The sequence below is a fragment of the Corythoichthys intestinalis genome, chromosome 3, assembly GCF_030265065.1.
Source record: "Corythoichthys intestinalis isolate RoL2023-P3 chromosome 3, ASM3026506v1, whole genome shotgun sequence".
In the NCBI taxonomy this organism is placed as follows: domain Eukaryota; kingdom Metazoa; phylum Chordata; class Actinopteri; order Syngnathiformes; family Syngnathidae; genus Corythoichthys; species Corythoichthys intestinalis.
In genome coordinates this window covers 30,482,614-30,497,196 of record NC_080397.1, presented here as the reverse complement: position 1 = coordinate 30,497,196, position 14,583 = coordinate 30,482,614, and the positions used below count along the sequence as shown (strand labels likewise).

At 39.3% G+C, this 14,583-nt stretch overlaps 1 protein-coding gene across 5 annotated transcripts in view; it reads left to right on the top strand.

Annotated features, from left to right (window-relative positions):
* Positions 1-955: 955 nt before the first annotated feature.
* trpm6 (transient receptor potential cation channel, subfamily M, member 6) overlaps positions 956-14,583 on the top strand; it is a 28,295-nt gene continuing 14,667 nt past the window's right edge. For 2 of the 5 annotated variants that reach the window (XM_057831589.1, XM_057831587.1), the window contains exons 1-15: positions 960-3,416; positions 4,183-4,262; positions 5,094-5,132; positions 5,328-5,517; positions 6,344-6,557; positions 8,137-8,261; positions 8,346-8,517; positions 8,695-8,869; positions 8,979-9,102; positions 9,184-9,256; positions 9,486-9,586; positions 12,639-12,773; positions 13,328-13,381; positions 13,511-13,645; positions 13,735-13,860. In XM_057831589.1, coding sequence (XP_057687572.1) covers positions 3,384-3,416; positions 4,183-4,262; positions 5,094-5,132; positions 5,328-5,517; positions 6,344-6,557; positions 8,137-8,261; positions 8,346-8,517; positions 8,695-8,869; positions 8,979-9,102; positions 9,184-9,256; positions 9,486-9,586; positions 12,639-12,773; positions 13,328-13,381; positions 13,511-13,645; positions 13,735-13,860 — 1,776 coding nt within the window. In that variant the 5' untranslated portion in view covers positions 960-3,383. Of the gene's footprint in view, positions 3,417-4,182; positions 4,448-5,093; positions 5,133-5,327; positions 5,518-6,343; positions 6,558-8,136; positions 8,262-8,345; positions 8,518-8,694; positions 8,870-8,978; positions 9,103-9,183; positions 9,257-9,485; positions 9,587-12,638; positions 12,774-13,327; positions 13,382-13,510; positions 13,646-13,734; positions 13,861-14,583 lie in introns of those variants that run through there. The other 3 variants (XR_009062718.1, XM_057831586.1, XM_057831588.1) reach the window with 3 other exon arrangements.

Sequence of the window (14,583 nt, the reverse complement as noted above, 5' to 3'; positions counted from 1 at the left end):
AAATTTTAGATGTCCACATCACAAAAAGCACAATTATTCGTTTCAAAACCAAATTTCAATCTTGAAAAATCCTTTGTTGGGTAAATTCATTCAAAATTTTGAATTGAACCTCTTTAGCGTTAGAAGTCACTGGAAGTGACACATAATTCTTTTGTATATACTTAATCTTATCTATTCCAAATTGTTTCAAAATATAGATTCTTTTAATTGAGTTCGGATAATATTCATTTATCAACAATTTCCTGATAACTTTGTTACATTTGTTATCCAAAAATTTCCTGCCCCCCAATGTACGTAAAATTTCCTCGAAATTTGAGGGACTCGAGAGTTTTGAATATCCTCCATCACCATTGTTTTAATGCCATTGGGATTGCATTTGTTAACTTTGTAAATTCTTTTAGACTACAATGTACTAGTCCTTCTTAAAAAAAACAGCATATTGTGATAAAGTTCATTATTTTCTGTAATGTACTGATGAACATTAAACTTTCACATATTTTAGATTCATTACACACAACTGAAGTAGTTCAAGCCTTTTATTGTTTTAATATTGATGATTTGGGCAAAAAAGTCAAGAAAAACCAAAAATCCCGATCTCAAAAAATTAGCATATCATGAAAAGGTACTCTAAAGAAGCTACTAACCTAATCATCTGAATTAAAGAATTAACTCAGGTGTATCAGCGGGGTGTCGCCTGCACCGGCGGGGGACCCTGCCTTGCCTGGGGCTTGGTGGGCCGCTGGGGGTCCCGTGGCGTGCCGTGCCGGTTGGGGGGCTGTGGCTCGTGGCCCGGGTGGGCGGGCGGGGGTGGGTGTAGGCGTGGGGTTGGTGATGCGTCCCCTCCTGCCATCCCTGAAGGCCGGTTGATGGGCACGCGGGTGGCCCGGGGGACCACCCTGGGTCCCGGGGGGGGGGGGACGGTGGCTCCTTTGCTGGGCGGCGGGAGGAGGGATGGGCTGCGCATGGCCCCCCCATCTCCCCGCCCTCCCTCCCCGGGCTGGCTGGGTGGGGGCCGTGGCCCTGGGTTGGCGCCCGCGCGGTTTCTCCGCCCGTCTGCGTGGCTGTCGCGCGCCTGGTGGGGCTTGCGTGCTGCTGGATGTGGTAGGGCATGCTCGGGTTGGGGGTTCCGGTGCCGGGATTGGCGATGCGGCGGCGTAGGGTTGATCGCCAACGGGCTTACACTCATAAGAGATTCACACGATTACTGGGTTCGAGATCACAGAACTGATTTGTGTACACTCTACCCCTTTCAATCACTTAACTTATAGTCTTATAGACACCCCCAGCCCCATTCTCCTCTTTCACTGGCCAATAGGCCCCCACATGGTGTAAACCGGAAATACATCTCGCTGACGATAGCACCAGCATATTAGTAACTAGTTTAGATGTTCAATGTATTTCTTGTTGTTGTTTGCGTATGTGTTTCTTTTCTTTCTTCTCTTGTATTTCTTTTCTTCTGTCCCCCCATAATCCCTTCCTGTTCGCTGCTTTGTCATAATAAAAAGGTATTTTGAATGATCACAATGGGAGTATGTCAGACTCTCAATGTGAAACATTAAAACTGTTCAGAATCCGGGCACTTAGACTTCCATTCTCTGTGTCAAACAGCTGAACAGGACAGGTTTCAAAAAAAAAAAAATAATAAAAAAATAAATAAATTAAGAATTAACTCAAAACACCTGCGAAAGATTCCTGAGGCTTTTAAATAAAACTCCCAGCCTGGTTCATTACTCAAAACCGGAATCACGGGCAAGACTGCCGACCTGACTGCTGTCCAGAAAGCCATCACTGACACCCTCAAGCAAGAGGCTAAGACACAGAAAGAAATTTCTGAGCGAATAGGCTGTTTCCAGAGTGCTGTATCAAGGCACCTCAGTTGGAAGGAAAAACTGTGGCAGGAAACGCTGCACAACCAGAAGAGGTGACTGCACCCTGAGAAAGATTGTGGAGAAGGGCCGATTCCAGACCTTGGGGGATCTGCAGAAACCTAGAAATGGGCTACAGGTGTCGAATTCCCCAGGTCAAGCCAGTTTTGAACCTGAAACAGCGGCAGAAGCGCCTGACTTAGGCTACAGAGAAGCAGCACTGGACTGTTGCTCAGTGACCCAAAGTACTTTTTTCAGATGAAAGCAAATTTTGCATGTCATTCGGAAATCAAGGTGCCAGAGTTTGGAGGAACACTGGGAAATGCCAAAATGCCGGAATTCCAGTGTCAAGTACCCACAGTCACTGGTGGTTTGGGGTACCATGTCAGCTGTTGGTGTTGGTCTACTGTGTTTTATCAAGGGCAGGGTCAATGCAGCTAGCTATCAGGAGATTTTGGAGCACTTCATGCTTCCATCTGCTGAAAAGCTTTATGGAGATGAAGATCTCATTTTTCAGCACGACCTGGCACCTGCTCACAGTGCCAAAACCAGTGGTAAATGGTTTACTGACCATGGCATTACTGTGGTCATTTGGCCTGCCAACTCTCCTGACCTGAACCACATAGAGAATCTGTGGGATATTGTGAAGAGAAAGTTGAGAGACACCAGACCCAACACCGTGGATGAATTTAAGGCTGCTATCGAAGCATCCTGGGCCTCCATAACACCTCAGCAGTGCCACAGGCTGATTGCTTCCGTGCCACGCCGCATTGAAGCAGTCATTTCTGCAAAAGGATTCCCGACCAAGTATTGAGTGCATAGCTGATATAATTAATTGAAGGTTGACTTTTTTGTATTAAAAATACTTTTTTGTATTGGTCGGATGAAATATGCTAATTTTTGGAGATAGGGATTTTTGTTTTTTCTTGACTTTTTTTTTTATTTTTATTTTTTTGGCCAAAATCATCAATATTAAAACAATAAAAGGCTTGAACTACTTCAGTTGTGTGTAATAAATCTAAAATATATGAAGGTCTAATATTTTTCAGTACATTACAGAAAATAATGAACTTTATCACAATATACAATTTTTTTGAGAAGGACTAGTATTTGGTATTTATGACAAAAATCTTGATGGAGCAACCATTTCCCATTGTCATCCAACAAGTGAGCAACAGCCCATACACCTTTTATGAGCCCGTGAGTGTTTTACCGCCATTGGCGGCACTGGACGTCCACCCCCACCCCTGGTCAAATTGGATTGGACGTTCATCACCGTCAGTGGTATTGAAATGTGATCACTCGATGCCAGCCATGTCAAGTGAAATGAATTTGTCAGTCACTGTCAATGGCAGTGAATGGGTTAAAGGCGGAGCCTGAGCTCAAGTGTGCTTTCAAATACAAAGTCATTACCCTTTGGACTTCTAATGACTGATAACCGAGACGCCCATGATTGATCGGCTACCAATAATGTAAGCCTTCTCAAGACGTTCAATGTGGTAAACACATGTAGTGTACATGGCGCAAACTACAGAATTCTTCCCAGCCATGGTAAGTTCTTCGAAGACTTCTTTACTAAATTGAATATGATGGACATCCATACTGTGCTGTTCACAGAAAAAAGTAAATTACTACCCACAAGAACTGTTATGTTAATTGTACGTGATAGTAGCCTACTTTTTGAGACATTTGAGTTTGGTGAACAACAAAAAGCTGGCTAAGCACGACTAAATGCTTAATCGTTTAACGTAATTGGCTTGTTGATGCTGCAAAACCCTTTCCCCGTTATTTTTGTTTTTGTGTGGCCAAAATGTGTATGAAATTTTCTATACTGATTTGTCACATTACTGTAAATGCTGCATACATTTTAAAGTTGGCTGTGTTGTCACTGGGAGGGGACCTGCTACAAACATGCACACAAACTTCAGGAAAGGGATGTAATGTGTGTATATTTCCTTACAACAATACTTCACGTCAGGTCATTGTTAAATCTTGCTTGAAATAGTGCTAACACTAACGACCTTGAGAAAGTAAAAGGGTATGAAGAAAATACTGCAGCTGAAGCTCTCCTTCAACTGTTCCCAGGTGCAGTGCTAAAAGTTGCTCTTAAGGTCTCAAATGTTTTTCATAATGTATTCATAATTTCGTAAAGCTCTCTGATATATAGTGTTCACAAAAACTACATTAAGCATTTTGGTCTCTTGCCGGCCCACAATAAAACAATTTGGAATAGCAACGGCATATTGAGCAGTGTTACTGTTAGCTACTCTAGGCTATATGTATTTGTGAATGTTAACGTTGCCCTTTCATATTCCAGTCATATAAATCATGGATTGAGGAAACCTTCTCCAGGAGAGAATGTATAAAGTTTATCCCCTCTTCCAGAGATTTACACAGGTACAGCTGCATTTCCCCCAATTACCATACATTTAATTGACCCAACCCAATTCACACATCATCCACAGCAATCATACACTTTTGAGGATTCTCATTAGGTGTAAAACCCACTACGGACGATATCAACTATGTTTTTGGACTGTGTTCTCTTTCCTAAACTAATGGTGTACGTCATTATTTCACTGGTAAATCAAATACACAATACATTTGATTGATTAATTGTAATTGTAGGGCGGCTCGGTTGCAGAGTGGTTAGCACGTCCGCCTCACAGTTCTGAGATCAAGGGTTCAGTCCTGGCCTCCGGCCTTCCTGTGTGGTGTTTGCATGTTCTCCCCGTGCCTGCGTGGGTTTTCTGCGGGTACTCCTGTTTCCTCCCACATCCCAAAAACATGCATGGTTGGCTGATTGAACACTCTAAATTGTAACTAAATATGAGTGTGCATGAATGGTTTGTTTGTCTTCTTGTGCCCTGATATCGGCTGGCAGCCAATACAGGGTGTACCCATCCTTCTGCCCATTTTTATCTGGGATTGGCTCCAGCACCCCTGCGACCCTCGTGTGGTTAAGCGGCTTGGAAAATGATTGAATGAATGATTAATTGTATCCATTCTTTTCAGAGGAATTTGATGAATTTAAATAATTTTATTATGTGATTTTGGCAAAGGTGGCCAGTGTCAGGAGGAGATTATTGAGGAAAAATCTAAATCATATACATAAATATAAAGATAAACAATTGGCACAAGCCATTGTTTTTTGGAATGGATTGAACAGTCACATAACATTTTCACTCTGGTCTACTTGATATTATTGTAAATTCTCTATTATTACAGATGCAGTCCATTATGTCAAGTATGTCAAAACTTGATCAGGTATGCTTTGAGAAAATATACACATACTTTATCATGCAGCCACTAACAATTCAATAGTTCACAATTGAAGCAAATTTTTAGTGAAATATTTTTTTTTACCATTTGAATTACATACAGTAAATGTGTTTATCATTTTGGGTTGGACAATTGAAAAGGAGCACACAAGGCAAAAATGTGTTGGCATCACTAATCTAGGTGCTGCTGTGGTCGTCTAATGGTGGAACACTCTTGGCAAGAGGCACCTCCACACATGGTCATTTTTCCTGGTCCTGAACAAGATTTGGAAGAGGAATGGTCCTTGGAGCTACACACTAGCGACAGTCCAACCGACGCCTATGGGACTATAGACTTTCAGGACAGTGCAACACGCGTCTGTCGGGCCAAGGTCAGTGATTACACGGTGGAGTCTGTTGGGCCTGAACCTATAAACGTTTCGTAGTTTGCCATTTGAATTTATTGTGTGTCTGGCATGTCCATGTTTCCATGCTATATGGCAGACAAGTGGCAAAAGTGCTAAAAGACATTGCTGTCACACTCTGTCATAAGTTGACATGGTACAAACAGGCAAAACATTTTTATTGTGATCCTTGGAAAGGCCCAACCAAATATCCCATATTTGTTCAAGACTCTTGTGGAGAATCAGTGTTGTGACTACAAGCCTTTGCACAAACTCTTCAAAAGTGGCTGCATGTTTGTGGATGATGACCCCAAGTCATATCTCAATAGTGCTCAGTCTAAAGTGCAGCAGTTGGGCAAGTGACGGTGTTCACCAAGATGGTGTGTTAAACTTTTGTAAGATGACGACAGAGAGCAATGGTTCTATATTTGTCAAGACTTGCTGGAGAAGAATGGGGAAGACCACGAGTGTGGTTCTTTTGAGATATAACGTGACCATCAAATTGATTTTTGTTTCCCAAGTTGTATCACAAAGTGTTACAGCAATGTGCCACACAAAGTTTCCTCAATAATGCATGGACCGAAAGAGGTGTTCAAATTATTATAACTGTGGCACTCAAAGTTACTTTATTATTCTTCATTGATGAAAGTGGCCACAGCAATGTTTTTGCTTGTCCCAGAGTGACCATTAGCAAAGTTTGGACTTTCATCATCACTTAAATGGGACGATAATTGAGGAAAATGAAATTGAATTGCAAGCATTTGTGAATATGTAGTCGCTCCGTCTGTCATATTGCCATATGATTCCTTCATAGTTCGTGCGTGTGGCTCTTGACTCAAAGCCAGAGGCACTTCTCCAGCTGATGCTGAGGGAATGGCAAATGGATAGACCCAAGCTCTTACTTACTGTCCATGGAGGATCTGAGAACTTCACCCTTTCGCCCAAAGTCAAACAAGCCTTTAGTAAAGGCCTGATCACTGCAGCCCGCAGCACAGGTGCATGGATTCTTACTGATGGTATTAATACTGGTAAGTGTTATCATCATGTTCTGCATCCTCAACTGCTGTTGCCTATTTTCATGGTAAGATCTTGGTCATTTAAATAGTCTGTCATTAGTTTGTCATTATTTGTAACGTATATGGTAGATTGATAAGTCTTTCCTAACCAGTGCGTCATGACAAAGCCATGAAATACCATCTGCTGTGACTCGACAATGATCCACTTTCACTCAATTGGTTCAGAATGATTTATTTACAACAAATAATATCTTTCTATGACATCAACATGTACTGTGTATCCACTTTAGTGACATTTTGTTTGGTTGCTTTTTCCAGTAAAAAAAATATGTCCAAGGAGAAGAAACTAATATAGAATATACATTGTTTAGATGTCAATATTGACGTAGCTGGCTTCATATACGTACAGTATATTTTGTTATACAGTGATCACTCGTTTTTCACGGTCAGTGGGGACCAAGTGAAAATCGAAAATCTGTGAAGTAGAGGCTGTGCTTATTTACATTAGATTTTTTTTTTTTTTTTTTTGGTGTGTTCAAAATATTTATTCAGATTTAACAGCAATTGAAAGAGATACATATAAGACATTTTTTCCCCCCCTTTTTACCACCAAAGTATAATTAAAAAAACAAAGCAAAACTCTTACATGTATTTTTTTTATAAATGGTTTTTAAGCACTGCAAATGTAATAATTATGATATAAATTAAATATACAATATATAGAAGAAAACATTGATGCGTACATGAATACATGCATATATCTCAACATTTTTAAATAAAATACTGTTTGTTTTTTAATTGAAAAAAATCTGCGATGGACTTAAAGTTTGAACCATGAAGTACTGAGGCATCACCCATAGACTTCATAATGTAATTGACAGGACACGGGGCCGATAAATAGAGGGTCTGCATTGTTAGCGAGGCTGTCAAAGCTGACCAATTGGAATCACAGACAAAGAGCTTTTTTTCTTTGAAAATTCTTGTGAATAAAGGCTTAAATCCCTGAATTCTTTACAGATATGGACGTAAAACAGTCTCGATTCTTGGTTAAAAGCAAAAAAAACGTGCAGGTATCATTTCTTTTACGTAAAGATGTTGAATGTGCGACTCGTCTTTAAGTTCACTGTGGCGCCTCCTTACCACAACAAAGAGCTTTTTACTTTGAAATTCTCGTGAATAAATGCTTAAATCCCTGAGTTCTTTATAGATATGGATGTAAAACAGTCTCGATTCTTGTTTAAAAGCGAAAAAAAACCATGCAGGTAGCATTTATTTTACGTAAATATTGCGAACCTTAGCGGCTAATTTATCATTTTTTTCACAATGTTTCAAAATGCATGCATGGTACGAAAAATATAATAATTACCTTGAATGCTCGAACAAATCACTCCTGAGACAATCATTCCTGTTTGTATGTGGTACAGCTCATACTTTTTGAACCGAAATCCACCACACATCCTCCTGATGTGGGCGGCCCGCTGCTTAAAGGAGTTGCGCAGTGAATGGCCGAGCTGATCCGTCAATAATGAGGATGTCTATGCATCACCATATTTGCTGTGCAGTAAAAAACAGCTCGTTCAATCATTTCCAGGGGTGTCCAAGTATGTGGGTGAGGCAGTGAAAACATATGGTGGTCACAACCTGAGAAAGAGGAATACCATAGGAATCACACCGTGGGGCGTGATCGACAACAACACGGACTTTATAGGAAGAGATGTATGGATTTAAATTATGTTCTTCCCTGATGTAATTTCATTGAGATAACCACACATCTTTTGTACCCTGCTTGTCATTATTCAGATCTTCAGGCCTTACCAGCCACTTGGGAACCCTTTGAGCAAGAGAGCCTATCTTAACGGTTTCCACTCCCACTTTCTCCTGGTAGATGATGGAACACTAGGAAAATTGGGTTGCCAAGAAGGCCTAAGGAAGAAACTGGAGAAACACATTCAACTGCTAAAAATTCACCCCCGTGAGTCATTTGGTGTTTTATACAAAACAAATAGGAAGGAAAATAAGAGATTACTATTCTAGCTCGGTGCTACGGTGAACAATTGGTTAGCACATCAGCCTTGCACTTCTCAAATTGGATGCTGCACAGTCTCCCTATGCTTGTGTAATGGCCTGCTTTCAAATGTACACTCCATAGGACTGAACCAAAAAGTGCCAATGGTGTGTGTGATAGTAGAAGGAGGCCCTGCCATTGTGTCCACAGTGCTGGACTATGTCAGCAATAACCCACCTGTACCGGTCATTGTGTTTGAGGGATCTGGAAGGGCTGCAGACCTGTTTGCCTTTTTATATAAACACACGGGTATTGACAGGTGTGTTTGCTTATTCTTCTTGATTTATGCTTGCTATGTTTTGTCTTTGACATTGCTAAAAATCACAATCATTTTTCTTAAAAGCACATGAAATTGTGTTGTGTTATAGACAGTTAGATGCAGACATTAAGCAGGACTTCCTTATAAGGATTGGAGATATGTTTGGCGTTGATAGAGAGGAAGCATCTCACCTTTGCAATCTCCTCCTGGAATGTATGGATCACAGAAAATCTGTAGGTTAAAAAATATTATTTGATTTGTCCTTATTGGTCACAAGTCCGGAATACACTATTGTATTACACTATATGTTACAGATAACCATTTTTGATTCAGAGTCAGATGACCAGATGGCTCCAGATGCCACCATTTTAACCGCCATTCTCAAGGGTACTTTGCCTTCCTTGTTAAATTTTACTGTGGTTTATATACACAAGGGAAGGAACCATCTAGTAAATGAAATAGCCATCATTAATTCATTAGAGGTCATTGACTGATCTAGACGGCCAAACGGTTTTGAACTTACTGTGGACAGTTTATGTGTGTACCTGTCTATTTGCTCAATTAATGTTTAAATGAGTTGTCTAAAATTTCTTCTATTCATCTGCATGATAAACAGGCACAAAGGCAAGTGCTGCAGAGCAGCTGAGTATGACTTTAGCATGGGACAGGGCTGACATTGCACAGAAAAACGTTCTGGTGTATGGGCAACAGTGGCAGGTAAAACGAAGATTTACAGTGCAAGTCTTAATGCCCAACTCAAGTTTAGTTCTAATATTGTTCTTTCAATGGCAAATACACTCTACTATAGACTACAACACTTGGATTTTAATTTATTAAAGGTCATGAAAGTAAATAGTAGTAACACTAAAGTACCGTATTGATAAATAAGACTGCCCTGATTATATGACGACCCCCTCTTTTTCAAGACTCAAGTTTGAAAAAATACCTTTTGAACACCAAATTAATTTTCATACAGAAAATAATTACAGTACATCCGAAACAAATGATTATAACAATATATTTGAGAGAAAAAGCATGTTATTTTGCCTTATTCAAATTAGAGGAGCACGATAATTATCGGTCCGATAATTATCGGTCCGATAATAGGAATTATGACGTCATCCCAATAAATCCAATAACCTAATATATTATCGGCCCTATTAATAATATTTTTGGCACGGTGTCGGATTGGGATTTGTGTGTTGGTTTCCACTCCTGTTTTTCCAGTATGCAAAGTTTTGTTACTGTCTTTGTTTTGTTCATTATAATAATGTTCATGTCATCATGAAAATTCTGGTTCGGTCAAAGGCAAATCTAAGCTGAATCAACCACTAGTATTTCTGACCTACAGGTGTTCAAAAACTCAGGTGAATATACATTGAAAAATTATATATATATATTATCGGTTATCGTATCGGTATCGGCCTTGAGGAGCAGGAAGTTATCGGTATCGGTTTCAAAAAATGGATATCGTGCACCCCTAATTCAACTGTTAATATCTGAACATTTAAATATGTAAACTAAAGTGCAATCACATTTGTAAATTAATGGCTTCTGGTTTTTTAAATGTAAATAAACCAATCTATAGACCCCATTCACGTGACGTCACAACTCCGCCCCCCTGACTTGAACTGCCATATTGTCCGTCAGGTCATCGTGTTTACATATTACCGCTACGTACATTCCTCCTATTACTGCGTGTTTTTCTGCTTGTCGAATAATCACCGCATAGTAAACGAACCCAAAAACCTTCCTGACAATCGTTAACATTGATTAATCAAAATGGTGAAGGCATGTGTGGCGGTTGGTTGCAGTAACATAGAAAATAAAGGGTCATTTTAGTAGTTACTGTGTGCCCATTGTTAAAAGGGCAAATCTCTAAACCAGCACGGTTTGTTTATCTCGGTCCATGATGCGTTTGTGTTGACAGCGGCGAAAACATTAATAGTCGTGATGCCAACACGATCGCAGACATCATCAGACGGAGATTACGAAGCTCGTCGCCACGGTCGTGCAGCAAGAAGGTGAACGCTACAACAGGTGTTGTGCCGAAAAATAGCCGCCCAGCGTGAAATGTCCCCCCTGACGGGAGCATCCACACGGAAACGACTTTCTTGTACCATGAATATGTATTATTTTACTCTGCTTGAACTAATAAATCTTGTACTGTGAATATCTATTATTTCACTCTCCTTGAACTAATAAATGTCATACCTGTGTGATTGTCATTGGGATATGGTCGTGAAAACCTGTAGACTAGTACATTTCTGTTCAAAGATGGTTATGTGGCCCAGTCCACGACCACGATTTGTTACTAAAATACGGTACTAATATTTTGTGTAACTTAATTATTTAAAACTGATTTTACAGTCGTAAATCCAAAACTGTAAAGCGTCCATGAAAACATTTGATGGTTTCACTTCAATAAAGCTTTATAAATAAGTGCGCCCGTTGTCGAACCGCCGATCAAGTGTCATTTTACAATCGTGACAATGGTGGCGCTCAGCTGCCCAAATGTCGGTTTATATTCGGGCCGGTGCCGATTTTGGGTACCCGACGCCTCATCGTAACATCAACTGGAGTATGACTGGAGGTTTTTGCACGGGACGGTACCGGGTGGGAGGAAACATCGATTTGGGCATCAAATATGGATCTGGCGACAGGATCGACCAAAGCTTTTCCAAATGACTGCTTTTATGCAACTCATCCAATGAGTTGACAGTGTCTGAAAGCACCAGGGCTTCCATAATTTGCAAGTGAATCCACCATTAGAAACTACGATCATTTACAATACGGACACGCAATGACGGACAATATGGCGGCACAATAAAGCGATCACGTGATTGTGTGACGTTGGTGATTGGGGTCTATTGTGATAAAACAACAAAATTGCAATAACTGCATTAACCATCAAAGTGAAATCTAACTAACTGTAGTCTTGAAACAAATCTGAATAAGGAAAAACATCGCAATAAAATAATGCAAACTGGTTAAACTAAAAAGAGTAGCTGAGATTTGTCATGACAGAACGTCACTTCAATGATATCTGTCGCCATCTAGCGTCGCGAATGAAGAGAGTAGCTGAGATCTGTCATGACAGAACATCGCTTCAATGATATCTGGCGTCATCTAGCGTCGTGAATGGGTATAATGTGTAGACCGCGAATATAAGACAACCCCCTCTTTTTCAATGTTATTTCAATGCAAAAAACACCGTCTTATATTCGGGCCAATACGGTATATACACTACTCCCAAAAGGTCAGGGATGGAGATGTTTGACTTTCAGATTAAATTTCACAATGAACCTAAAATGTACTCTAACCTTTACAGGTGAACGAAATATCTAACCTCTACATTTTTGAAAACACATTTCCAACTGTTATTCACAATGGCTAATTCATAAATTCAGCTCCTTCAGTTCCTGGTTAGAGAACAGCAAGTCATGCATAAGCACTGAAAGATTAAACACTTTTTTTTTTTTTTAAATGTCAAATTATGTTTAGTTGTAAATATTATGGGGCATTCAAGCCTCATCCTTAAATTTTAACTTCCAAATGAATATCCCCATCTTTTAGTGAGTGGTCTTTTTTTTTTAATTGCATCAATTCAGGATTTGGTAATTAAATTGAAATGTAAACCCTGACGTATGAAAATATAATGGAGCTGTGAAGAGGTGAAATATTTGTACTTCTAATAATGTGTGAAGAGAAATATTATACATTTCCTTCCACTGGTGTTTGTTTATTGTGAAATCCTCTATATATCCAGGTGGGTTCATTGGAACAGGCAATGCTGGATGCTTTGGTGATGGATCGTGTGAGTTTTGTCAAACTGCTTATTGAAAACGGAATGACTATGAGTCACTTCCTCACCGTGGATCGCCTGGAGGAACTTTATAATACGGTTGTTAAATATTATTCACTCATTTACAAATATCTGTCTTCTGTTCTTGATGTCATTTTTCTTTTTTACAGAAAACTTTCTGCCACTTCTTTCTTTGGGTCGTTATTTTTCCATCGTTCCTTTGAAAGCGGTCTACCCTTGCTATGCAAACAGAGGAAATCTTTCTTTATATCTTTGAAGCACAAATTGCAAACAGTAGTTGAGACTAAATTCACAACAACAGCAATCCTAGGCCCAAGAGATTCTTTGTGGATTTTGATCTTTTTCATTCTGTTCAATTGTTTGGGATGCTATTAAGATCGTAGGATGCTTTGTTTTGTGCACACTCGATTCCCCTCTAGTTAGATTTGCCTTCATCTTTTGTGTATGTTTACTTATTTATAGTCTTAGTATTGCAAGTCCCCCTAAGAAACAGAGAGACAGTGGTACTGCTGAATATACAGTATTTGGACTTCTTTTTATGACTGCAACATTGTTATACATATGTTTACCTCCTGTATCGTGAGCTATGTGTTGTTAATGAATTAATTATTATTTAATGATTTACTTCTCAGCCTCTCGTGCAAACTGACCATTTTCTTCATCACCTTGTTGAAGATGTAAAAAAGGTGAGTGTTATAAGTAATGCAAATATAGGTGGAATTATATATAGAGTATATTGTCAGTCATTTACTGCATGTTTAAAAAGCGGTGTACTTGTTTTGAAGAGCACTGACAAATTGAATGTGTTTGTGCAGACCTCCCTACCGCTGGCCTACCGGTTGTCTCTCATTGACATAGGCTTGGTCATTGAATACCTCATAGGAGGAGCATACCGGAGTACCTACACCCGTAAACATTTCAGAACAGCCTACAACAGACTGCAGAACAAGGTGAACATCAATGGTTACTAACCCTTGATTGATTCATGTTCTTTGATCCATTTTTTTTTTGTTTATTTGTTTTATTTTGGTAAATACAGGAAAGTAGACGTGTCAGTACCTCGTCTTTGTCCAGACAAAAAAAGGGAATGAAACCAAACTCTCAAAGGAGTGGAAGTCCCCAAGAACCCCATTTCTTTAGAACAGCTCAGCCTTACAAATGCAAGGTGGGAAACGAATTCTTTCAAATTTTCCTACGTTTCAAATCAGGGATTTGAAGAGGTGTCTGAGAGGAATGCTGTTATTCCACAATTTCCTGGTTTGAGTTCCAATGTGATCCCTGAAATGATTATATCGTTTAATTAGAGACTGAAATCAAACAGATTTACGTCATCTCATTTAAGAAATAAGATTTTATGCAACCTGTATATTACTTTTATTATCATTCAGGTAGTGATGCACGATAATGCATTTTTCAGCCGATACCGATAACCGATAATTTCCTCCTCGTTCCAACCGATAACCGATAATGTCAAGCCGATAATTCTATTAAAAGATTTATGTAAAATTTTAAAGTATACACAAAAGAAAATATTACTGTGCAAAAATATAATTTATTGCTCTTTTTTTCAACATAAAATAAGAACAAGTATCCATTTGCAACATCTAAATAATGACAGATTGTCTGATATTGTGTAATGGTAACTGTTTTGGTAATGGTAATTGTTTTGGCAACAATTACCTATAGAGTAAATAACTAAGTTGCACAAAAATTCCTTTAAAAGTAAGCCATTCCTAACATATATAGCATTAATACACTGCAAAACACACCTCCTTAAAACTAGTCAGTTTTAAGTGTAAATCTATTGGAAATAAGTGAAATTATCTGCCAGCGCTTCAAGTGTATTTCTCTCAGATTTCTTAGAAGAAAAATAGCTAGCTGAAAATAA